The sequence below is a fragment of the Entelurus aequoreus genome, linkage group LG04 (assembly GCF_033978785.1).
Source record: "Entelurus aequoreus isolate RoL-2023_Sb linkage group LG04, RoL_Eaeq_v1.1, whole genome shotgun sequence".
Lineage (NCBI taxonomy): Eukaryota > Metazoa > Chordata > Actinopteri > Syngnathiformes > Syngnathidae > Entelurus > Entelurus aequoreus.
Genome location: NC_084734.1, coordinates 15163467 through 15190966, shown reverse-complemented (window position 1 = coordinate 15190966; position 27500 = coordinate 15163467). Strand labels below are relative to the sequence as shown.

Here is a 27500-nt window from a genome sequence, read left to right as displayed (position 1 = left end):
GCTCCTAGAACAATCCGGATGGTTCTTTTCCTCTTTGTCCATAGTTTCCAAAAACAATTTAAAAGGTGGACTTGTCAGACCACAGAACACTTTTACACTTTGCATCAGTCCATCTTAGGTGAGCTCGGGCCCAGCGAAGCCGGCGGCGTTTCTGGGTGTTGTTGATAAATGGCTTTGGCTTTGAATGGTAGAGTTTTAACTTGCACTTACAGATGTAGAGACCAACTGTAGTTATTGACAGTGATTTTCTGAAGTGTTCCTGAGCCCATGTGGTGATATCCTTTACACACTGATCTCGCTTTTTGATGCAGTACCACCTGAGGGATCCAAGGTCACGGGCATTCAATGTTACGTGCATTGATTTCTCCAGATTCTCTGAAACTTTTCATGATATTACGGACCGTAGATGGTGAAATCCCTAAATTCCTTGCAATAGCTGGTTGAGAAATGTTGTTCTTAAACTGTTGGACAATTTGCTCACGCATTTGTTGACAAAGTGGTGACCCTCGCCCCATCCTTGTTTGTGAATGACTGAGCATTTCATGGAAGCTGCTTTTATACCCAATCATGGCACCCACCTGTTCCCAATTAGCCTGTTCACCTGTGGGATGTTCCAAATAAGTGTTTGATAAGCATTCCTCAACTTTATCAGTATTTTTTGCCACTTTTGCCAGTTTTTTAAAACATGTTGCAGGCATCAAATTCCAAATGAGCTAATATTTGCACAAAAAAAAAGAAGTTTCTCAGTGTGAACATGAAATATCCTGTCTTTGCTGGCTATTTAATGGAATATAAGTTGAAAAGGATTTGCAAATCATTGTATTCTGTTTTTATTTACCATTTACACAACGTGCCAACTTCACTGCTTTTGGGGTTTTGTAAAATTACCAAATATTTTCTGGTATTCTTACAACTTGAAAACATGTTTTTCTTGTACTGAAATCCTAGCACTTTTTCTTTTAGTTGTATGATCACAATCAATTCTTGCACATTTATTCTTGTTTAGTTATATTTATTATAAAACTATGATAATATTTGGTCTATTTTTTTAATGATGCTACTACAACTATAACAATAAATAATTATTTAGCATTTAGTCAATTATTTATTATAGTTAAAATATGACTTCATGTTAATCTCGTAAATTAATCATCTTTTTTTATAATTACAAATATTACAAATGTGCTGTGAAAAATGTCACCTTTTTTGTTAATATTACAAATTTGTCTTTGTTCAATTCAAATCTTTTTGTCTTAGTATTCTTTAATATTATTTTACTTTTGCAAAACCCAGACTTTATTTTATTCTCATAAAATCATCATTGTTCTTGTAGTAAACTTGCATGTTCTAATCCTAGAACTTTTTCTTTTAGTTGTATGACACACTACATTCTTGCACATTTATTCTTGTTTAGTTATATTTATTAAAAGAAATATGCTAATATTTGGTCTATTTTTTTTAAATTATGATACTATAACAATAAATATTTTTTTAGCATTTAATCCATGTATTCACTTATTTATTATAGTTAAATTATGACTTCATGTTAATTTCATAAATTAATCATCTTTTTTATAATTACAAATATTACAAATGTGCTGTGAAAAATGTCACCTTTTTTTTGTCAATATTACACATTTGTCTTTGTTCAATTCAAATATTTTTGTCTTAATATTATTTTATTTTTGCAAAACCCAGACTTTATTTTATTCTCATAAAATCATAATTTTTCTTGTAGTAAACTTGCATGTTCTAAGCCTAGCACTATTTCTTTTAATTGTATGATCACAACACATTCTTGCACATTTATTCTTGTTTAGTTATATTTATTAAAAAACTATGCTAATATTTGGTCTATTTTTTTAATTATGATACTACAACTACAACAATAATTTTTTTTTTTTGCATTTAATCCATTTAGTCAATTATTTATTATAGTTACATTATGACTTCATGTTAATCTCATAAATGAATCATCTTTTTTTATAATTACAAATGTGCTGTGAAAAATGTCACCTTTTTTTGTCAATATTACAAATTTGTCTTTGTTCTATTCATATATTTTTGTCTTAATATTCTTTAATATTATTTTAATTTTGCAAATCCCAGACTTTATTTTATTCCCATAAAATCCCCATTTTTCTTGTTGTAAACTTGTATTTTTTTCTTGTAATTTAACAAGGTTTTTCTTGTCAAATTGTTTTTTTGGGTGTAAAATGATTTATTAATTCCTGCAGCAAAGTCACGACAGTAGAATCAAAGTGTAGATTTGTAATTGTTGTATTTTCTTTTTTTGAGTGTGACCTCCTGCACTTTATTGTTATTACTGTTGCCATGAATGTTTTTAGACTTAGTTTGCATTTGACAACAATCCAGTAGGGACAAGTGGTGTGGCAAATACACGTGCTAGGTGTTATTCCTCCAGTGTGTCAAACGGTCGCCACATTACTATTTTTCCATCTCATTTTGCATTATTCATTGACCCACCCGATATCTGGCCGTGTTGCCGAACAAAGCGGCGGTCTCTCAGCCCCAGTCCTCATCGTCAGCCCTCACACCTTCCCAGCATCCTTCCACCGAGGGGACTCTTCCCATCATTTCACTCTCATGCAATAACGTATATGTGTGTGTTCTTGTATTTCTACCCTTCTTGAGACATCAACGAGGAAAAGTAGCTTCCATATGAGGAGGTGGGAACAAGTTAGCATGTAAATCATGGTCCCAATACGGAAAACCATTGCATCTAATAGAGAGCCAAGTACTAGAGTCCGTGAACATTGCTCCAAAGTCAGGATTTTTTTTTGTTAATTTAATGTGCATACAAAAGTAAACATTGCCAAGGACTTCCCTGATTTTACGACTTCCGGCGCTGACGTAAGACAACCCGCGTCCCGTATGTGACCATAGGATGAACAAATACACTACGGTACTAAGACTATAGTGGCCATTAACAGTTAGCTTCTACAGCTGGGTTGCCCAAAGTGCGGCACAGGGGCTATCTGTGGTCCGGCCTTAAGCACATTACAAAAAAACAAAAAATAGAGATCTCATTTGCACCCCTGGTGGTGAAATCTATCAAAATGAGGGTGGTCCCAAAAAGGAGGGATTTTTTTTTCAAATTGACTGTGTGTCGGATTTAAAAGTGCTCCCCCTCTGGTCAACATATGAAATAACAAGTGTATGTAAGAAATTAAAATGTGCCCGTTTGGCCAAAATTGATTGAAATTTAAAAAAATAAATAAAATGTATATAGAGACATACTGTAATAACTTGATTATGAAGATTAAAAACCGATTACAAACAAAAAATACTATTTGCATAGTATGTATATATTATTAATGTTGTAAATACACATCTTTATATATATCTAGAAAGGGTGGTCCTAAAGAGGTAGGCATTTTTCTCAGGTCTCAAGAAGGTAAGAAGTACAATAATGTGTGTGTGTGTGTGTGTTGTGTGTGCGCGTGTGTATGTGTGTGCAGCCACATTCATACGATGAGATAATGTGTATCTCTTAATATTCACAGGCCAACCCTCCCCCCATCATTGTCAACGCAGACTCACTAGATGCAGGCCCTTATGTAAGTATCTGTTCTCTCTCTCTTTTACTCTCTCTCTCTCTCTCTCTCTCTCTCTCTCTCTCTCTCTCTCAGTACAGTGTCCATCTCTTTCGCTCACACTCCCTCTGTTTCCACTCGTGTGTGTGTGTGTGTGTGTGTGTGTGTGTGTGTGTGTGAGTGTGGATGAAAGGGCCTCCTCCTGCTAGCGACATGCTGTTTGCCATGTGGACCCACATCCATTATCTCATTGACCCTGCCTCTTATTTTTATTTTTTTTTATTTTTTGTGTGTGAGGACTCGGCGTTGTGCAGTTGCTCTTTTAGTGACACTTTGACAAAAGCAGAGAAATATGCTGTTCATCAGAGGTGTCCAAGTGCTTTTCACTGAGGGCCACATGGCAGTTATGTTTGGCCCCAGAGGGCCGCTTCTAACAGTGTAATACTATTATTACACAATCGTTTATGCATTTTTTTTAGTAGATTTAAAAAAAAAAAAAAAGTTAAAAAAAATATGGTAAGTTGCAATAATTTTAGTGTACATTACTGTAAATAGAACAACAGTACTGCTGTTTTTATGGTAAAAAAGAAAGGCAGCTCAGTTGCCAGAATTTTACTGTAAAATTTACATTTGTTTTTTTTACTGTAAATAAAAAAAATGCAATTTTACAGTAACATTTTGGCAGTTTATTTTGTTTTTTTTACCGTAAATCAACAAGTGTAGATTTTTCGGTGTATTACCGTAAATGCCAAAACGGCACCACAGTTTATTACAGTAAAAAAAAGTACTGTTTTTTTCATTTAGAGAAAAATGCTGTAAAAACCACAGTAAATTTCACAATTTGACCATGAAATCTATTGCTACTTTTACATTGCACAATTTGATGCATAACTTGCTTTGAAATCATTATTATTAGTATTTATTTCTATTTAAAAATGGTTTGAATATTTGATAATATATTTTTGTATAATTAGACAATATTTAAGTTAACTTCATTTGCAATTACATGGAGTACATGTATTTTTTTTTCCCAAAATAGAAATAATTAATACATTTTTATGCATTTTATTAGTAGATTTTTTTTTAAAGTAAATTGTAAAAAAATATATAGTAAGTTGCAATAATTTGACCTCAAAATGTAGTGTATATTACTGTAAATGGAAAAACAGTACTGCTGTTTTTATGGTAAAAAACAACAACAATGCAGCTCAGTTGCCAGAATTCTACTTTAAAATTTAAAAATTTTTCATATTTGTAAATAAAACAACTGCAATTTTACAGTAAAATTTTGGCACACGGGCTGCCAGTTTTTTGTTGTTTTTTAACCGCAAATCAACAAGTGTAGATTTTTGGGTGTATTACTGTAAATGCCAAAACAGCACCACGGTTCATTACAGTAAAAAAAGTACAGTTTTTTTCATTTAGGGAAAAATGCTGTAAAAACCACAGTATATTTCACAATTTGACCATGAAATCTATTGCTACTTTTACATTGCACAATTTTGATGGATAACTTGCTTTGAAATCATTATTATTAGTATTTATTTCTATTTAAAAAATGGTTTGAATGTTTCATAATATATTTTTGCATAATTGCACAATATTTAAGTTAACATCATTTGCAATTACATGGAGTACATGTATTTTTTTTCTCCAAAATAGAAATAATTAATACATTTTTATGCATTTTATTAATAGATTTTTTTTTTAAATAAGTTGTAAAAAAAAAAATATATAGTAAGTTGCAATAATTTGACCTCAAAATGTAGTATATATTACTGTAAATAGAAAAATAGTACTGCTGTTTTTATGGTAAAAAAAACCCAACAACAATGCAGCTCAGTTGCCAGAATTGTACTGTAAAATGTACATTGTTTTCACATTTGTAAATAAAAAAACTGCAATTTTACAGTAAAATTTTGGCACACGTTCTGCCATTTTTTTGTTTTTGTTTTTAACCGCAAATAAACAAGTGTAGATTTTACGGTGTATTACTGTAAATGCCAAAACAGCACCACAGTTTATTACAGTAAAAAAAATACAGTTTTTTTCATTTAGGGAAAAATGCTGTAAGAACCACAGTAAATTTCACAATTTGACCATGAAATCTATTGCTACTTTTACATTGCAAAATCTGATGCATAACTTGCTTTGAAATCATTATTATTAGTATTTATTTATATTTAAAAAATGGTTTGAATATTTGATAGTATATTTTTGCATAATTAGACAATATTTAAGTGAACATCATTTGCGATTACATGGAGTACATGTATTTTTTTTCTCCCAAAATAGAAAGAAAGAATACATTTAGTAAGAAAAGTTACAGTACTTTATTGATACATATTATTTCCAGGCTTTCCAGGGCCAAATAAAATGAAGTGGCGGGGCCACATCTGGCCCCCGGGCCTTGAGTTTGACACATGTGCTGTATATAATTGTATTTGACTAAACCATACATTTTGCATCAAAACCTGCTACAGTATTGCAAGTGTCTGATATATCGATACAGTTCCTTATGCTTTAATATCGATTCTCAAATGAAAATATTGATACTTTTGATACTTCAGCTATAAAAGAGCATGTATCTTATTATCAGGATCGCAATCATTGAGATGCTATGTTGTTCCTCAGCAGTGGTCCGCACTCAGTTGTAATACACTTCCCCACCACTTGTGGCAGTAATGACCATTTCAAACAGAAGAAGAGCTAAAATCATGGAGAAGTTTCTTAAGCGCAAAAAATATGACTAAAGTGGTGAAGCAGCAACACTTTTTACATTTTACCAGACACATTCGATATATTTGCACAAAGTATCAAATCGGTTTCGCCGATACCAACCCAAATTTTGCATTTGGAAAGAAAATCCGTTGTATGGCACATCACCATGACATAGTGTTACAGTAATTACGGGTTTTTGCCACATTTTGATGCAATAATACAATTTTCCATTTCTAATAAAGTTTATAATACAAGCCAGAATTGCTAACCATTTTTTGTGTTCTTGTTTGACAGGTGAATGGCAGCGATGGCATGTACAAGTACGAGGAGATCATCTTAGAGAGGGTAAGTTCCCTTTTTTATATATATGTGCTTTAAATGTGTGTTTTAATTTGGAAGCCAACAATTAACTAGGCTAAATGTGACCCCACCAGTGGACCACATCGTTCCTTAATAAAATCGATTCACATACAAATCGCAATTTTCAAATTCTAGTGGCTGAAATAGGCTACAGTACACCCCCCAAAAGGGACAAGCGGTAGAAAATGGATGGATAAATTTATATTTATATTTTCATTATTATTTATTATTATTATTATTATTATAAATATATTATAATATGATTGTATATTATATATTATTATGTTATTATTATTGTTATATTATTATATTATATTATTATTATATATTATTATTGTTATATTATTATATTATATTATTGTTTATTATTATTATTATTTTATATTTATATTCTACATTTTTACTCTAAATGTCTAATTCTAAATTAATATTACTATTTTTATGATTTATTATATATTATTATATATTATTATTATATTATTATATTATATTATATTAATATATTATTATATAATATTATTATATTATATTATTATTGTATATATTGTCAATTATAATTCTAAATTTCTAATTCTAAATTAATATTAATAATTGTATTATTTATTATATATTTTTATAAATTATTATTTGTATTGTTATTATATTATTATTATATTATTGTATATTATATATTATTATTTTTTATATTATTATTATATTATTATTATTATATATTATTATTGTTATATTATTATATAATATTATTGTTTAATACTATTATTTTATATTTATATTCTACATTTTTACTCTAAATGTCTAATTCTAAATTAATATTACTATTTTTATGATTTATTATATATTATTATATATTATTATTATATTATTATATTATATTATATTAATATATTATTATATAATATTATTATATTATATTATTATTGTATATATTCTCAATTATAATTCTAAATTTCTAATTGTAAATTAATATTAAGAATTGTATTATTTATTATATATTATTATTATTGTTATTGTTATTATTAATTATTTTTTTTATTATGTTATTATGATATAATTATTATTATAAATGTATATTCTAAATTCTCATTAAAAATGTATAACTCTAAATTGAGTCATAATTTTCGAGAATCGATTTACCATATTTTTACGGACTATAAAAAGCACAGGTATTTAAGCCGCACCCACCAAATTTTAGAAGAAAATGTTTTTTTCACAAATTAGCCGCACCAGACTATAAGCCGCAGATACACACTTTGTGAAATTAGATATTTATAAATGTTTATTTACATACCTTAATTGTTTCCAAACAGCACCTGTCACACGGCAGTAAAACGGCTGATGAAACAAAACAGAAGTCGTGGTCATGGACCCACTAGCTGCGCAAGCTAGCTCTCTAATCAGCTAAACAGACTCAATAACGTTTTGGTGAATTTACGAAAGTGAAACAATACAAAAAGAATGTAAGTTAATAATTCTAACACGGACACTTAACACATTCGTTAATTAATTTTTTGTTTTAGCTGACCGACGTAATTATGACACGCTGTCACCTTCAGTCGGTCAGCTGGAATAAAAAACATTGATAGTAGTATCGTTAATCCAGAATCTTTCACGACCTAATTAGGGACCGGTACCAAAAAATACCGGTACTCAGTATACATCCCTACACTTGGTGAAAAAAACCTTACCATCACGTATATGTTTAAATAAGCTGTATAAGGCACTTTTTTTTCCTTGTTATTATTACTGTCGGTTAGAGTTGTCCCGATACCAATATTTTGGTACCGGTACCAAAATGTATTTCGATACTGCTCGGTACTTTTCTAATTAAAGGGGACCACAAAAAATGGCATTATTGGCTTTATTTTAACAGCTGCCACTTTAAAATCAGCTTTGAGTAATGACAAATAAGGAAGCAACGCCACACAAAAGTTTGCAACACAGCAATATTTCCGCCGCTGTGTCAGTTTGAAGAGAACACACTTTACTCACGGCCGCGTTTAAGCAACCGTCCTCCTAGCGATCCATGAATCCACTCAAACAAAATGAGGTAATATAATGATCCATAAAGTTGCTTTGAAGCAAGGGTGGTCCAAAATGTATTGTGATACTTTTCTAAATAAAGGGTACTACAAAAAAATGGCATTATTGTCTGCATTTGAACAAAAAATCTTAGGGTACATGGAACATATGTTTATTATTGTAATTTAGTCCTTAAATAAAATAATGAACATACTAGACAACTTGTCTTTTAGTAGTAAGTAAACTCCTAATTAGTCTGCTGACATATGCAGTAACATATTGTGTCATTTATATACCTATTATTTTGTCTACATTATGAGGGACAAACTGTAAAAATGGATTATTAATCCACTTGTTCATTTACTGTCCAAGTTACATGTTCTATCTACACTTCTGTTAAAATGTAATAATCACGTATTCTTCTCTTCTTTGATACTTTACATTAGTTTTGGATGATACCACACACTTAGGTATCGATCCGATACCAAGTAGTTACAGGATCATGCATTGGTCATATTCAAAGTCCTCATGTGTCCAGGGACGTATTTACTGACTTTATAAACATAATATACATTTCAAAAAAAGGAAAAAAGATTTTGTGACGGTAAAACATATCGATGTAATCATAGGAGTATCGACTAGATACGCTCTTGTACTTGGTATCATTACAGTGGATGTCAGGTGTCGATTTACCCATGGCGTTTGTTTACATTGTGACTCCCGGTGAGCTATTGTATCCTCCTACGGTGTGTAGTGAAGCATGTTTAGCTATTCCTCATCCTCCAGTGATAATGGTACTTGTAAGAAATTAACTTGTTTTTAGCCATGTCTTAAAGCACCTCTTCCTGAGGGCGTTTCAGTGTTATAACTTCACCTTTATCTTTACTTTTTAAGCCAAAATGCGTCCGTTCTCCCTTTTCTGTCTACACACTGTGTCTGCTTGTAAGTACTCCCCGTGTGTGCGCTGCCGAACATGCTCCTCTGCTCGTAAAACCAACAATGTCATGCTTGTTAAAACATAAAAAAAGCATTGTACCGTTTTTGATTCATTTTTACCGTGGTACTATACTAGTACTGGTATACCATACAACACTACTACACGCACAAATACATCGGTAGCGCAACACTCAAATAGGTCTGTGTGCAACATAAACACAAAAAACAATTCCTATTGTTACAAAATGCCTATTGATTTATACGATGTAAGGCTGTTTAATTTCTGCTCGTAGAAATACTAATTATAATGCATTTTTCACATTTTAACTTCCACAAATGACATATAGCAGCAATAAGAGTACCGATAAATACCGATATTTATAAGGGTATCGTACCGATAAAATCTTAACGCTGTACATCCCTACCACAGTGCCACCTGCTGGCGTTGGTGGGCCAGCCTTCACCCTTTTCTAATTGTCTCCAACCCAATCCATGTTGTTATTGTCCGTGCAAGATGAATGCACTCGTGTTAGGAAACATCTCGTATGTTCCCCATGGCGCCACACGATCAGAGGGAAGGTAGAATCTGTCTGCTGCACGTTGGAGTGCGGCGTCTCTTTGTACGTCCTGCTGAGGCGAGTGCCACGGGCAGACGGCAGGAAGGTGAAGTGCACCCCTCGTTTGTTCATAGGGCCGGCCTGTGCTTGTCAGCTGAGATGCACCTTTCTTGTCATCCCGCCGCCCACACCTGCTCATAGTACTTTTCCAAATAAAGGGTACCACAAAAAAAATGGCATTGTCGGCTTTATTTTAACAGCTGCCACATTAAATTCAGCTTTGAGTAATGACAAATAAGGAAGCAACGCCACACAGCAGTTTGCAACACAGCAATATTTCCTCCTATACTGCCTCTAAAAAGTACCGGCCCTCCCCTTTTTTTAACAGCAATGACGGCGCGTCACCCCAAAAGGGACAAGCGGTAGAAAATGGATGGATGGATGACGGCGCGTCGTCACGTAGTGACATTGCTGGTTTTACAAGCAATAAAACCAGCGTTTAACTGCAATTTGGTACCGGTACCAATATTCATGACCTAATTAGGGACCGGTACCAAAAAACACCGGTACTCAGTATACATCCCTACACTTTGGAGAAAAAAACCTTACCATCACTTATATGTTTAAATAAGCTGTATAATATACTTTTTTTCCTTGTTATTATTACTGTCAGTTAGAGTTGTCCCGATACCAATATTTTGGTACCGGTACCAAAATGTATTTCGATACTGCTCGGTACTTTTCTAATTAAAGGGGACCACAAAAAATGGCATTGTTGGCTTTATTTTAACAGATGCCACTTTAAAATCAGCTTTGAGTAATGACAAATAAGGAAGCAACGCCTTCAGTCGGTCAGCTGGAATAAAAAACATTGATAGCCGTATCGTTAATCCAGAATCTTCACGACCTAATTAGGGACCGGCACCAAAAAATACCGGTACTCAGTATAAATCCCTACACTTTGGTGAAAAAAACCTTACCATAACTTATATGTTTAAATAAGCTGTATAATATACTTTTTTCCTTGTTGTTATTACTGTCAGTTAGTGTTGTCCCGATACCAATATTTTGGTACCGGTACCAAAATGTATTTCGATACTTTTTGGTACTTTTCTAAATAAAGGGGACCACAAAAAAATGGCATTATTGGCTTTATTTTAACAGCTGCCATGTTAAAATCAGCTTTGAGTAATGACAAATAAGGAAGCAACGCCACACAAAAGTGTGCAACACAGCAACATTTCCTCCTATACTGCCTCTAAAAAGTACCGGCCCACCCCTTTTTTTAACGGGAATGACGGCGCGTCGTCACGTCGTGACATTGCTGGTTTCACGAGCAGAGGAGCATGTTCGGCAGCGCACACACACGGAGTACTTACAAGCAGACACAAAAAGAGAGAACGGACGCATGTTGGCCTAAAAACTGACGATAAAGGTGAAGTTATAACAGGAAGAGGTGCTTAAAGACATGGCTAGCTAGCTAGCAGCTAACATCCAGCAGTGTTTTAGCTACTTCTAAATCACTAATCCTCGCCTACATGGCGACAAATAAAGTAAGTTTCTTACAAGTACATTATCACTGGAGGACGAGGAATAGCTAAACATGCTTCACTACACACCGTAGGAGGATACAATAGCTCACCGGCGTCACAATGTAAACAAACGCCATGGGTGGATCTACACCTGACATCCACTGTAATGATACCAAGTACAAGAGCGTACCTAGTCGATACTACTATGATTACATCAATATCTTTTAGCCTCACAAAACCTTTTTTCGTTTTTTTTAATGTATATTATGTTTATAAAGTCAGTAAATACGTCCCTGGACACATGAGGACTTTGAATATGACCAATGTATGATCCTGTAACTACTTGGTATCGGATCGATACCCAAATTTGTGGTATCATCCAAAACTAATGTAAAGTATCAAACAAGAGAAGAGTAAGTGATTATTACATTTTAACAGAAGTGTAGGTAGAACAACTCCTCTCTGAGCTGCAACCTTATCGTGGTAGAGGAGTTTGCGTGTCCCGCTGATCCTAGGAGCTATTTCGTTCGGGGGCTTCCATGCCCCCTGGTAGGGTCTCCCAAGACAAACAGGTCCTAGGTGAGGGATCAGACAAAGAGCAGCTCGAAGACTTCTATGGAATTACAAAAACCGAGACTCCGATTTCCCTTGCCCGGAAACGGGTCACCGGGGCCCCCCTCTGGAGCCAGGCCCGGAATTGGGGCACGATGGTGAGCGCCTGGTGGCTAGGCCTGTCCCCATGGGGCCCGGCCGGGCACAGCCCGAAGAGGCAACGTGGGTCCCCCCTCCAATGGCCTCACCACTCATGGGAGGGGCCATAGAGGTCGGGTGCGTTGTGAGCTGGGCGGAAGCCGAAGGCAGGGCACTTAGCGGTCTGATCCTCGGCTACATAAACTAGCTCGGAACGTGGACTGTCACCTCGCTGGACGGGAAGGAGCCTGAGCTAGTGTGTGAGGTGGAGAAGTTCCGGCTGGATATAATCGGACTCATTTCGACGCACAACAAGGGCTCTGGAACCAGTTCTCTCGAGAGGGGCTGGACTCTCTTCCACACTGGCGTTGCACGCTGTGAGAGGCGACGGGCTTGGGTAGCAATTCTTGTTTCCCCCCGGCTCAAAGCCTGCACGTTGGAGTTCAAACCAGAGGACGACAGGGTAGCTTCCCTTCGCCTTCGGGTGGGGGGACGGGTCCTGACTGTTGTTTGTGCTCACGCACCAAACAGCAGTTCAGAGTACCGACCATTTTTGGATACACTCGAGGGAGTCCTGGAAAGTGCTCCCCCGGGTGATTCCCTTGTCCTACTGGGGGACTTCAACGCTCATGTTGGCAACAACAGTGAAACCTGGAGAGGCGTGATTGGTAAGAATGGCCGCCCGGATCTGAACCCGAGTGGTGTTTTGTTATTGGACTTTTGTGCTTGTCACAGATTGTCCATAACAAACACCATGTTCAAACACAAGGGTGTCCATATGTGCACTTGGCACCAGGACACCCTAGGCCGCAGTTCCATGATCGACTTTGTAGTTTTGTCATCGGATTTGCGGCCTCATGTTTTGGACACTCGGGTGAAGAGAGGGGCGGAGCTTTCTATCGATTTCACTGGAGTGTGAAGCGACTGGGATGAGAATCAGCACCTCCAAGTCCGAGTCCATGGTTCTCGCCCGGAAAAGGGTGGAGTGCCATCTCCGGGTTGGGGAGGAGACCCTGCCCCAAGTGGAGGGGTTCAAGTACCTAGGAGTCTTGTTCATGAGTAAGGGAAGAGTGGATGGTGAGATCGACAGGCGGATCAGTGCGGCGTCTTCAGTAATGCGGACGTTGTATCGATCCGTTGTGGTAAAGAAGGAACTGAGCCGGAAGGCAAAGCTCTCAATTTACCGGTCGATCTACGTTCCCATCCTCACCTATGGTCATGAGCTTTGGGTTATGACCGAAAGGACAAGATCACGGGTACAAGGGGCCCAAATTAGTTTCCTCCGGCGGGTGGCGGGTCTCTCCCTTAGAGATAGGGTGAGAAGCTCTGTCATCCGGGGGGAGCTCAAAGTAATACCACTGCTCCTCCACATGGAGAGGAGCCAGATGAGGTGGTTCAGGCATCTAATCAGGATGCTACCCGAACGCCTCCCTAGGGAGGTGTTTAGGGCACGTCCGACCGGTAGGAGGCCACGGGGAAGACCCAGGACACGTTGAGAAGACTATGTCTCCCGGCTGGTCTGGGAACGCCTCGGGATCCCCCGGGAAGAGCTGGACGAAGTGGCTGGGGAGAGGCTGCTGCCCCCGCGACCCGACCTCGGATAAGCGGAAGAAGATGGATGGATGGGTGTAGAAAGAACATGTTAAAACAGAAAATAAGCAGATATTAACAGTAAATGAACAAGTAGATTAATAATAAATGTTTACAGTTTGTCCCTCATAATGTAGACAAAATAATAGAATGAACCCATAGTCCTCCATAAACAACCCATAGTCTTTCATAAACAACCCATAGTCTTTCATAAACAACCCATAGTCCTTCATAAACAACCCATAGTCCTTCATAAACAACCTGTAGTCCTCCATAAACAACCCAGAGTCCTACATAAACAACCCATAGTCCTTCATAAACAACACTTTGTCCTTCATAAACAACACACAGTCCTCCATAAACAACCCATAGTCCTTCATAAACAACCCATAGTCCTTCATAAACAACCCATAGTCCTTCATAAACAACCCATAATTCTCCATAAACAACCCATAGTCCTTCATAAACAACCCATAGTCCTCCATAAACAACCCATAGTCCTCCATAAACAACACATAGTCCTCCATAAACAACCCATAGTCCTCCATAAACAACCCATAGTCCTCCATAAACAACCCATAGTCCTCCATAAACAACCCATAGTCCTCCATAAACAACCCATAGTCCACCATAAACAACCCATAGTCCTTCATAAACAACCCATTGTCCTTCATAAACAACCCACAGTCCTCCATAAACAACACATAGTCCTTCATAAACAACCCATAGTCCTTCATAAACAACCCATTGTCCTTCATAAACAACCCATAGTCCTTCATAAACAACCCATATTTCTCCGTAAACAATCCATAGTCCTTCATAAACAACTCATAGTCCTTCATAAACAACCCGTAGTTCTTCATAAACAACCCGTTGTCCTTCATAAACAACCCACAGTCCTCCATAAACAACCCATAGTCCTTCATAAACAACCCATAGTCCTTCATAAACAACCCATAGTCCTTCATAAACAACCCGTTGTCCTTCATAAACAACCCGTAGTCCTTCATAAACAACCCGTTGTCCTTCATAAACAACCCACAGTCCTCCATACACAACCCATAGTCCTTCATAAACAACCCATAGTCCTTCATAAACAACCCATAGTCCTCCATAAACAACCCATAGTCCTTCATAAACAACCCATAGTCCTCCATAAACAATCCATAGTCCTTCATAAACAACCCATAGTCCTTCATAAACAACCCATAGTCCTCCATAAACAACCCATAGTCCTTCATAAACAACCCATAGTCCTCCATAAACAATCCATAGTCCTTCATAAACAACCCATAGTCCTTCATAAACAACCCATAGTCCTCCATAAACAAACCATAGTCCTTCATAAACAACCCATAGTCCTTCAGTGGCTTCCCTGCGTCCTAATTTGTTGCGACCTTCGCTCATTAATTATAGAAAACAACAACGCGAACTCCTTCTCTCCGCTTTTCTGATGTTACGGCTGTCAGGACGTGGCGCCGTCTTCCAAATGACCAATTTCCTGCCACCAGAAGGACGGCGGCAGCTCGTAAATCCACAACGCGGGTTGAGGGAATAAGAGCTGCGTTTTCCCACCAAGTGCTCTTATCTGATGGCGTTGTCACGTGTGAGGACACGCCTGTTGGATGTGGGATCCATCCTCACGCGGCGGCAAACCTTCAGCACACTTCACCTTTCATGCACTGCTTGACGTGTGTGTGTGTGTGTGTGTGTGTGTGTGTGTGTGTGTGTGTGTGTGTGTGTGTGTGTGTGTGTGTGTGTGTGTGTGTGTGTGTGTGTGTGTGTGTGTGTGTGTGTGTGTGTGTGTGTGTGTGCGCGTGCGCAGGGGAACTCTGGCCTGGGCTTCAGCATCGCAGGAGGGATAGACAACCCCCACATTCCTGATGACCCGGGGATCTTCATCACCAAGATCATCCCCGGAGGAGCAGCTGCCATGGATGGACGACTCGGGTAGGTTTCTCCTCAGCTCAGGGCTGTCCCGTCTGGTTCTAATGGTCTAAACGCTGCAAAAGTGTTTCAAATCTTATCTTTTGGCACCAGATTCAGACCACATCAGGAGGTAGTCCCAATTGGAATCGGATCTTTTCAAATGTGACTTCGGTCTAAACCAGGCCTGGGCAATTACTTTGACTCTGGGGGCCAAATTTATAGAAAAAAATGTGTCTGGGGGCCGGTATGTCCATTTTTAGGAACACTAATACAAAATAAGGTTGATTTTACACTCGGGTTGGGTGGAGGTTTCCCTCTTGTGTGGGTTCTCCTGGCCGACAGATCTTCGGTGTGTGAATCACGTCTTTTATTTTTCATAAACACCCGGGGGTGGCTTGCTTTCCAGCAATATGTGTTCGTCTCTGGGCGGGTGTCTCTCTCTGGCTCCAACTCCAACAACGTCTCTCGTCCCGGCTGCTGCTAATAAGGGCGACAGGTGATTAGATAACAAGCCCCAGCTGGGCAATCCACTCACCTGCCGCTGACTTCGAGGCGGGTCTTTACACACCCTGCTCCGCGGCAGGCCCGCAGACCACGCCCCCCCTCCGCGGGTTGATTTTACAATTAACCCGAGTGAGACGTGGTTGATGAGCCTTTTGTTTGCTTTTCTGTATTGCTGCGCCGTGTTGGGGAAATTCGGAAGTGCAGTTGTCTGTTGGGATAAAATAACATTTTGATTTGTGTTCACTGCGTGTCATAAATCTTAATAAACATTTGATTTTGTTGTTAAATAGGTTGATTGGTGTGTGAATGTTGTCTATCTGTGTTGGCCCTGTGATGAGGTGGAGACTTGTCCAGGGTGTACCCCGCCTTCTGCCCGAATGTAGCTGAGATAGGCTCCAGCACCCCCCGCGACCCCGAAAGGGACAAGCGGTGGAAAATGGATGGATGGATGGATGGATGGAAAAATGAAAGCCTAAAGATGGTGGATCCTGATGTTGTTGGTTTTTTTCCAATATATTTTACAACGGCAGGGTGAACGACTGCGTCCTGCGCGTGAACGACGTGGACGTGTCCGAGGTGGTTCACAGCAGGGCGGTGGAGGCCCTGAAGGAGGCGGGGCCAGTGGTGCGTCTGCTGGTGAGGCGGAGGCAGGCGCCACCGGAGACCATCCTGGAGGTCAACCTGCTCAAAGGGCCTAAAGGTGAGAAGGACTGATCATGAATGCGGGGACATGTGTGGCGCCCCCTACTGGTGGTGGTGCGAGCCTACATGCAGAACAGATGTCAACCTTTCAGTCAGGGACTTTTTTTCAAACAATCTTGCTTAAATTGGCTCACATGTGCTTGTCAGCACCCTAAAGGTGTGTTGTTATTACCAAGGTGTGTGAGCCAACCAAGGTGTGTGCGCTTACCACGGTGTGTGAGCCTACCAAGGTGTGTGCGCCTACCAAGGTGTGTGCACCTATGAAGGTGTGTGCGCCTACCAAGGTGTGTGCACCTATGAAGGTGTGTGCGCCTTTGAAGGTGCGTGCGTCTATCAAGGTGTGTGAGCCTACCAAGGTGTGTTATTATTACTAAGGTGTGTGCGCCTACCAAGGTGTTTGAGCCTACCAAGATTTGTTATTATTACCAAGGTGTGTGAGCCTACCAAGATGTGTGTGCCTACCAAGGTGTGTGCGCCTACCAAGGTGTGTGTGCCTACCAAGGTGTGTGTGCCTACCAAGATTTGTGAGCCTACCAAAGTGTGTGATTCTATCAAGGTGTGTGAGCCTACCAAGGTGTGTGCGCCTACCAAGGTGTGTGCACCTATGAAGGTGTGTGAGCCTACCAAGGTGTGTGAGCCTACCAAGGTGTGTGCGCCTATGAAGGTGTGTGCGCCTACCAAGGTGTGTGCGCCTACCAAGGTGTGTGCGTCTACCAAAGTGTGTGTGCCTACCAAAGTGTGTGTGCCTACCAAGGTGTGTGCACCTAATTCCGTATTGTTACGGCTAAACAGCCAAAAGTTACAGTGGGTGTTTAGTACTGAGCTTTGTGAGAGCCTGTCAGACCAAAGGGCGTCAAACCTTGGGTATTCATCATCATTAATAATAATAATATTATTATATTAATTACTAACAGCGCCACTAAGGGGTGTATTAATATCACAGGCAAGCCCACAGCTGTGCATGTTTTGAAAAATTGTCAGTGTTTTGTGAGGACGATAAGAGGTAGAGGCACACTGTAATGGTAATTAATTATCTATTTTTATTTCATTTCTTGTCCGTCCTAAAAAAAAAGTAACAAAATAAAGCTTTTTAAAAAAGAGCTTAATTAATGTATAGTGCAAATTTTTTATTGAGGGTAAAATATATATATATATTTTTAAGTATTTTGCCAAGGGAAAACCCTCATTCAGATTAATTCTTTTAGTGAATAAAATCGACAGTGCGCCTTACGGAATAATTCTGGTTGTGCTCGAAGCAATTTTATTTGGTACATAGTGTAATGATAAGTTTGACCAGTAGATGGCAGTCACACATAAGAGATTAATGTGGACTGCAATGTAACACCAACATTTTAAATGTTCCTTTGAGAATATAGAACATTACACACGGCACTCAAAAACCTGTCATAATGTTTTTAGTACGACTTTGGTAAGCTATGAAGCCGCAGTACTTGATGGATTGTCGGCGCATTACGCTACCATAGTCAGGCGTACTGTGCTTCAACATAGGAGTATTATTATGGTGTGGATAAGGACCGCAAAATGGCACCTATTAGCAGACATATTATCTGGCGTTTTGTTTCACAATATTATGCAAAACCAATTTTTCTTAGCTTCTGGTACCTGCTGATGTTTAATTGGGATCTGCATAAGTCCTGAAAAGATTGTGTATTTCAAAAAAAGTATTTTGCCAAGGGAAAACCCTCATTCGGATTAATTATTTTAGTGAATAAAATCCTTTCATCGTCTCAAAAATCGACAGTGCGCCTTATAACCCGGTGCGCCTAATGTACAAAATAATTCTGGTTGTGCTTACCGACCTCGATGCAATTTTATTTGGTACATAGTGTAATGATAAGTTTGACCAGTAGATGGCAGTCACACATAAGAGATACGTGTGGACTGCAATGTGACACCAACATTTTAAATGTTCCTTTGAGAATATAGAACATTACACACGGCACTCAAAAACCTGTCATAATGTTTTTAGTACGACTTTGGTAAGCTATGAAGCCGCAGTACTTGATGGATTGTCGGCGCATTACGCTACCATAGTCAGGCGTACTGCGCTTCAACATAGGAGTATTATTATGGTGTGTATAAGGACCGCAAAATGGCACCTATTAGCAGACATATTATCTGGCGTTTTGTTTCACAATATTATGCAAAACCAACTTTTCTTAGCTTCTGGTACCTGCTGATGTTTAATTGGGATCTGCATAAGTCCTGAAAAGATTGTGTATTTCAAAAAGAGTATTTTGCCAAGGGAAAACCCTCATTCGGATTAATTATTTTAGTGAATAAAATCCTTTCATCGTCTCAAAAATCGACAGTGCGCCTTATAACCCGGTGCGCCTAATGTACAAAATAATTCTGGTTGTGCTTACCGACCTCGATGCAATTTTATTTGGTACATAGTGTAATGATAAGTTTGACCAGTAGATGGCAGTCACACATAAGAGATACGTGTAGACTGCAATATGACACCAACATTTTAAATGTCCCTTTGAGAATATAGAACATTACACACGGCGCTCAAAAACCTGTCAAAATGTTTTTGGCACGACTTTGGTAAGCTATGAAGCCGCAGTACTTGATGGATTGTCGGCGCATTACGCTACCATAGTCAGACGTTCTGTGCTTCAACATAGGAGTATTATTATGGTGTGTATAAGGACTGCAAAATGGCACCTATAAGCAGACATATTATCTGGCGTTTTGTTTCACAATATTATGCAAAACCAACTCTTCTGAGCTTCTGGTACCTGCTGATGTGTATTTGGGATCTGCATAAGTCCTGAAAAGATTGTGTTTTTCAAAAAGAGTATTTTGCAAAGGGAAAACCCTCATTCAGATTAATTCTTTTAGTGAATAAAATCCTTTCATCGTCTCAAAAATCGACAGTGCCCCTCCTAATGTACAGAATAATTCTGGTTGTGCTTACCGACCTCGAAGCAATTTTATTTGGTACACAGTGTAATGATAAGTTTGACCAGTAGATGGCAGTCACACATAAGAGATACGTGTAGACTGCAATATGACACTAACATTTTAAATGTTTATTTGAGAATATAGAACATTACACACGGCACTCAAAAATCTGTCAAAATTTTTTTAGTACGACTTTGGTAAGCTGTGAAGCCGCAGTACTTGATGGATTGTCTGCGCATTTCGCTACCATAGTCAGACGTACTGTGCTTCAACATACAGTATTATTATGGTGTGTGTATAAGGACCGCAAAATGGCACCTATTAGCAGACATATTATCTGGCGTATTGTTTCACAATATTATGCAAAACCAACTTTTCTTAGCTTCTGGTACCTGCTGATGTGTAATTGGGATCTGCATAAGTCCTGAAAAGATTGTGTATTTCAAAAAGAGTATTTTGCCAAGGGAAAACCCTCATTCGGATGAATTATTTTAGTGAATAAAATCCTTTCATCGTCTCAAAAATCGACAGTGCCCCTCCTAATGTACGGAATAATTCTGGTTGTGCTTACCAACCTCGAAGCAATTTTATTTGGTACACAGTGTAATGATAAGTTTGACCAGTAGATGGCAGTCACACATAAGAGATACGTGTAGACTGCACCAACATTTTAAATGTTTATTTGAGAATATAGAACATTACACACGGCACTCAAAAATCTGTCAAAATTTTTTTAGTACGACTTTGGTAAGCTGTGAAGCCGCAGTACTTGATGGATTGTCTGCGCATTTCGCTACCATAGTCAGACGTACTGTGCTTCAACATACAATATAATTATGTGTATAAGGACCGCAAAATGACACCTATTAGCAGACATATTATCTGGCATTTTGTTTCACAATATTATGTAAAACCAACTCTTTTTACCTTCTGGTACCTGCTGATCTGTATTTGGCATCTGCATAAGTCCTGAAAAGATTGTGTATTTCAAAAAGAGTAGGATGCCAAGGGAAAACCCTCATTAAGTTTAATTATTTTAATGAATAAAAATAAAAATAAAACACAAATAGGGAAAACAAATTAAAAAAAGGAAATATATTCTAAAAAAAGTATCACAGCTGTCCAATTAACAACGATAAACACATTTCCACAAAGTAGGAGTCGTTAATTATAGATGTAATATTTTCATAATTAGCGCATAAAAAAATAGTTGTTTGCCTTCTAAACATGATAAAAGCCCTCCAGACATGGAATAACAACATTTGCTTACCTCTACCCTCTTTTAATTAACCCTTGTGTAATGTTCGTATTTTATCAACAGATGTTTACCTTATCCCAATAAACATCTGTTCAATATTTTAACATAAAAGTGTTTTGATTGTGAGGCATTAAAAACCACAAAATGCAACGGGTCCATCAGACCCACAAACGCTGGCTGAGTAACAACAATATGAACGTTGCACGGAATATTTCTCCGCCAGTTTCTGCATCCCACAGGGATTCTTCTTTTGTGTTTCTGCACCTGTGGTTCCCACACAAGGTTGCAACACTGTTTGTCAACACTGTCTGCTCTCATTTTCTCGCACATTTGACCCTCTGATGTTCTGTGTACCTACACTCTGTCCTCCTCCTGTCTAGGCCTGCGGTGTGTGTGTGTGTGGTACACAGAACATCAATTTCCACACTTCTATGAGCCTACGGGTCCAGTGGACCCGGACATCTTATATCATGGGTGTCCAAAGTGCGGCCCGGGGGCCATTTGTGGTCCGCAGCTAATTGTTTACCGGCCCGCCACACATTCTGGAAATTTTATTGCACAAATAAAAAAAAACATTAAAACAAGTGAAATGAGGTGAAATCTAACTAGAAAAAGTTGCAATGTTGACACAAAGCTGCCATGCAGGCTGTTTTTTTTCTTTTGTCTATCTTTATTTTTCTTTTTTTGCCATTGCTCAAAAAAAATGAAAAAATTCCATGTTATAATGAATTATTGACCTATTCAAGGCTCCAATTATTTCAAATATCTCACTTTAAAATGTTTTGTGTGGAAAATATTGCAAATATTGTGTGGTTGCCATACAAAAACATCAACGTTTTATTTGACAAAAGAGCATAAAACAAACAAAATAATAGTTCAAACGTAAAATCCACTTCTCGTAACTTAAGTGTTGAAAGTAATAAAAAAAAACTAATAAAAATGTATTACTTTGAGCGGGGAACTTTTTGGATCCCAAATATATTTAATGGGATTTTATTTATCTTTTCACTGTGATTACTCAAAAATAATAATGAATTAAAATCAATGGTGTACTTCACATCAAACATTGCTTTCTGAATGTTTTGGGCAGTGGGGGGAAATACTGCATATTTCAGTTTTATTATAAAAAACAAAGTTGTCTTTGACAGAAAAGGCATACAACCTTTTTTTTATTTATTTTTTTAACTTTATATCAACCTGAAGTTGATATACTGTAGAGATTTACTGTAAGCGTTGAATAAATAAAAATAATAATAATTTGACTTGTTTTTAACATTTTAATGACTTAGACCCTTTATGGTCCCTGGGAGCCCTAAAGGTAAAAAACAAACAAAATCCATATATTTTGTTATGGTTTGAAAATGAAAAATATAAAAATGGCCCTCGCATGCCTTAATTTTTCCGTGTGCGGCCCTCAGTGGAAAAAGTTTGGACACCCCTGTCTTATATGTAAAAGAAATGTGTATGGTGCGTGGTCATTAAAGGCCTACTGAAAGCCACTACTACCGACCACGCAGTCTGATAGTTTATATATCAATGATGAAATCTTAACATTGCAACACATGCCAATACGGCCGGGTTAACTTATAAAGTGCAATTTTAAATTTCCCGCTAAACTTCCGGTTGAAAAACTCCTTTGGATATAACGTATGCGCGTGAGGTAGCCAGTAGAACAGAGGTATGGCTCCCCCATTGAGGCCAATACAAAAAGCTCTGTTTTCATTTCATAATTCCACAGTATTCTGGACATCTGTGTTGGTGAATCTTTTGCAATTTGTTTAATGAACAATGGAGACTGCAAAGAAGAAAGTTGTAGGTGGGATCGGTGTATTAGCGGCTGGCTGTAGCAACACAACAAGAGGACTTACTTGGATAGCAGACGCGCTAGCCGATGCTAGCCACCAACCGATGCTAGCCGCCAACCGCATCTGTGATCGGGTGAAGTCCTTCGTCGCGCCGTCGATCGCTGGAACGCAGGTGAGCACGGGTGTTGATGAGCAGATGAGGGCTGGCTGGCGTAGGTGGAGCGCTAATGTTTATATCATAGCTCTGTGAGGTCCGGTTGCTAAGTTGCTAAGTTAGCTTCAGCGTCGTTAGCAACAGCATTGTTAAGCTTTGCCAGGCTGAGAATTATTAACCGTGTAGTTACATGTACATGTTTTAATAGTATTGTTGATCTTCTGTCTATCCTTCCAGTCAGGGATTTATTTATTTTGTTTCTATCTGCATTTGAGCCAGATGCTATCACGTTAGCTCAGTAGCTAAAGAGCTTCGCCGATGTATTGTCGTGGAGATAAAAGTCACTGTGAATGTCCATTTCGCGTTCTCGACTCTCATTTTCAAGAGGATATAGTATCCGAGGTGGTTTGAAATACAAATCTGTGATCCACAATAGAAAAAGGAGAGAGTGTGGAATCCAATGAGCCAGCTTGTACCTAAGTTACGGTCAGAGCGAAAAAAGATATGTCTTTCACTGCATTCTAGTCCGTCACTCTAACGTTCCTCATCCACGAATCTTTCATCCTCGCTCAAATTAATGGGGTAATCGTCGCTTTTTCGGTCCGAATCGCTCTAGCTGCGTTGAAAACAATAGGAAAATATGAGGAGGTGAACAATTGACTACGTCACGCTACTTCCGGTACAGGCAAGGATTTTTTTTATCAGAGACCAAAAGTTGCGAACTTTATCGTCGTTGTTCTATACTAAATCCTTTCAGCAAAAATATGGCAATATCGCGAAATGATCAAGTATGACACATAGAATGGATCTGCTATACTCGTTTAAATTAAAAAAAATTCATTTCAGTAGGCCTTTAAATATGTATTCTGATATATGTTCTTCACAGAAAATGAGCCAAAGTCAGTGAGTCTCAGTTTGAAAAATTAATTAATTGTATAATTTTTCTTTGAATAAAAAAAGGAAAACGGGTCCCACAGACCCGAACACCACACAAGTACTGCTTCCTGAGGCCCAGCCAATCAGTGGCCACAATGCTGAACAGCACGCTCTACTCCTTCTAGTATTGATATTTTTATTGTATTTAGCCATTTTTATTAGAGATGTCCGATAATATCGGACTGCCGATATTATCGGCCGATAAATGCTTTAAAATGTAATATCGGAAATTATCGGTATCGGTTTCAAAATTATCGGTATCGGTTTCAAAAAGTAAAATGTATGACTTTTTAAAACAGAGCGCCAATAAACCTTAAAGGCACTGCCTTTTTCGTGCCGACCCAGTCACATAATATCTACGGCTTTTCACACGCGCACAAGTGAATGCATTGCATACTTGGTCAACAGCCATACAGGTCACACTGAGGGTGGCCGTATAAACAAGTTTAACACTGTTACAAATATGCGCCACACTGTGAACCCACACCAAACAAGAATGACAAACACATTTCAGGAGAACATCCGCACCGTAACACAACATAAACACGACATAACAAATACCCGGAAGCCCTTGCAGCACTAACTCTTCCGGGACGCTACAATATACACCCCCCGCTAACCCAAAACCCCGCCCCCCCCCCCCACCCCGACCACCTCAACCTCCTCATGCTCTCTCAGGGAGAGCATGTCCCAAATTCCAAGCTGCTGTTTTGAGGCATGTTAAAAAAAAATAGCACTTTGTGACTTCAATAATAAATATGGCAGTGCCATTTTTTTCCATAACTTGAGTTGATTTATTTTGGAAAACCTTGTTACATTGTTTAATGCATCCAGCGGGGCATCACAACAAAATTAGGCATAATAATGTGTTAATTCCACGACTGTATATATCGGTATCGGTTGGTATCGGAACCAGTAATTAAGAGTTGGACAACATCGGAATATCGGCAAAAAAGCCATTATCGGACATCTCTAATTTGTATGCTTAAAAATGCTTAATTTAGGGCACAAATCTTATAGAATATGTTTAAAAAAAAAAAAAAGCTGTGATGTGATGAAGCCTCAATAATTGAAAGGTTTTTTAAAAATCTCTATTTATAATAATAAATCAAATGAAAGCTGCCAGCAGCGTTGGTCGGGCCCGCATATTTGGCAGGTGCTAGTCCTAAGTGTCCAAAAACTTTTGTCTACTGTTAGTCCTAAGTGTCCCAATACTTTTGTTGACATCAGCGCAGTGGTACAGTGGTTCTATTAAGGCTCGTAAAATCACAGCAGCATTATCAGCGCAGCGGTTCTTTGAAGGCTCGTAAAATGAAAACCGTAGCACTTATCCAAACTCTTTGAGTGTCCGTCAATCAGAAGGGTTCAATCTCTCTCCTGTAGTAGTTTGAAGCCGAAACGACAAACGCGCTCAGAGGAGATAATGTTTGATGTTTGGTGACCGGTTTTAACAAAAATTTAGTTTTGAAGGAGGGATTGCAAACTTCCTGTTGATTTTTTGCTGAAGGGTGTCAATCTATGAAATGTAGGTCTAAGTGAGACCTACATAGAGTTTTTGTTTCATGTCTCTAAGACGTTCCTACCGGAAGTTACAAGCAGTTTTGTCTGTGTTTTCCTCTGAGGAGCAGTTTTGTCTCTGTTTTATTCAAAAATTGCGCTACAGCGCAAATTTGAGTTTTGGGGTTGTTTTTTTTTTTAATTAGATCGCAATTTCCACCAGTCCTGATGTGTGTGAAAAGTTTGGTGAGTTTTAAAGTATTTTAAGGGGGTCAAATTACAGCTCAAAGAGGCAAAAATTAGTGTTTTTAGTACATTTTTGTCTTGAAGGGGAAATTGCCAACTTCCTGTTGGTTTTTGCCAGAGGATGTCAATTATGAAATGTAGGTCTAAGTGAGACCTACATACAGGTTTTTGTTTCATGTCTCTATAACCTTCCTAGTGGGAGTTACAGGCAGTTTGTTTTTGTTTTTTCCTAGGGGGCGCTAGAGCGCAATTTTGAGTTTTGGGGTTTGGTTTTTTTTATTAGATGGCAATTTTCGCAGGTCCTGATGTGTGTGTCAAATTTGGTGAGTTTTGAAGCATGTTAAGTGGGTCAAATTAGAGTTTTTTGTGGTGGCGTAATAATAATAATAATAATTAAAGCTGCAAGCAGCGTTGGTCGGGTCCGCATTTTGGCTGGTGCTAGTCCTAGGTGTCCCAATACTTTTGTCCAGTGGTAGTCCTGAGTGAGACCTACATAGAGGTTTTTGTTTCGTGTCTCTACGATATTCGTACCAGGAGTTAGAGGAAGTTGTATCTGTGTTTTTTTCCTAGGTGTTGCGGCACAGTGGTTGTTTTCTTTGAAGGCGCGTAAAATCACAGCAGCGGAGCAGCTTTAGTGCTGCGGGTCTTTGAAGGCTTGTAAAATCAAAACGGTAGCACTTAACGAAACGCCGTCTTCAACTTTTAATCAGAAGGGTTCAACCTCTCTCCTGTAGTAGTTTGAAGACGAAACGACAAACGCGCTTAGAGGAGATAATGTTTGATGTTTGGTGACCGGTTTTAACAAAGATGTTGTTTTGAAGGAGGGATTGCAAACTTCCTGTTGATTTTTGCTGAAGGATGTCAATCTATGAAATGTAGGTCTAGGTGAGACCTACATAGAGGTTTTTGTTTCATGTCTCTAAGACAGACCTGGGCATTCGGCCCTTTGTGCGTCCCTGTCCGGCCCGCGTGAGGCCAATTATAAATTACAAAATACATTTTAAAAAGTATCTATGTCGAGTGTGCAATACAACGGTGCTGCTTTTGTTTTGAAAATCGTTATTTGTATTACTTCCGTGTGGACGTATGCGTGTGCGTGATTGTGAGTGAATGTGAACAGCTGCAATCATTAATTACAAAATAAAGTTGAAAAAACATCTATGTCGTGCGCGCAATACAACTGTGCTGCTTTTATTTTGAAAAGTATTATTTATGGGCGTGTGTCCGTGTGTAACCTGCGAGTGAAGGTGCACATGCAGCGACAAGTGATGCACGGTTTACACCCGAGACGCTAAAAAGAAAAAAGTTGATGATGAATGGCGTGTTTCCAACAAGACATGGACTGCCAAGCAACGTTCCCTCTAAGGTGCGTGCCTGCGCAATTGCGCACTGCTCAAGCGTCCGCTGCGCGCAGCAAATATATGCCGCGCACCAAATCAAATCCCATCTGAATTCTAAACAAAATAAACATATTTTTTCTATGTAATTTTGCAATGCAACTTTGAGTGACAGTGACAACAAGCGGCCCTAACGGTGTTCGTCAACACCGTTCAATTGAACACCGTTCAATTATTGT

At 38.4% G+C, this 27500-nt stretch overlaps 1 protein-coding gene across 2 annotated transcripts in view; it reads left to right on the top strand.

Moving 5' to 3' along the window:
* Positions 1-27500, top strand: part of LOC133648321 (disks large homolog 3-like) — a 115388-nt gene that overhangs the window by 72770 nt on the left and 15118 nt on the right. For both annotated transcript variants that reach the window (XM_062044298.1, XM_062044299.1), the window contains exons 2-5: positions 3528-3581; positions 6573-6623; positions 15788-15912; positions 16926-17095. In XM_062044298.1, coding sequence (XP_061900282.1) covers positions 3528-3581; positions 6573-6623; positions 15788-15912; positions 16926-17095 — 400 coding nt within the window. The remainder of the gene's footprint in view (positions 1-3527; positions 3582-6572; positions 6624-15787; positions 15913-16925; positions 17096-27500) is intronic.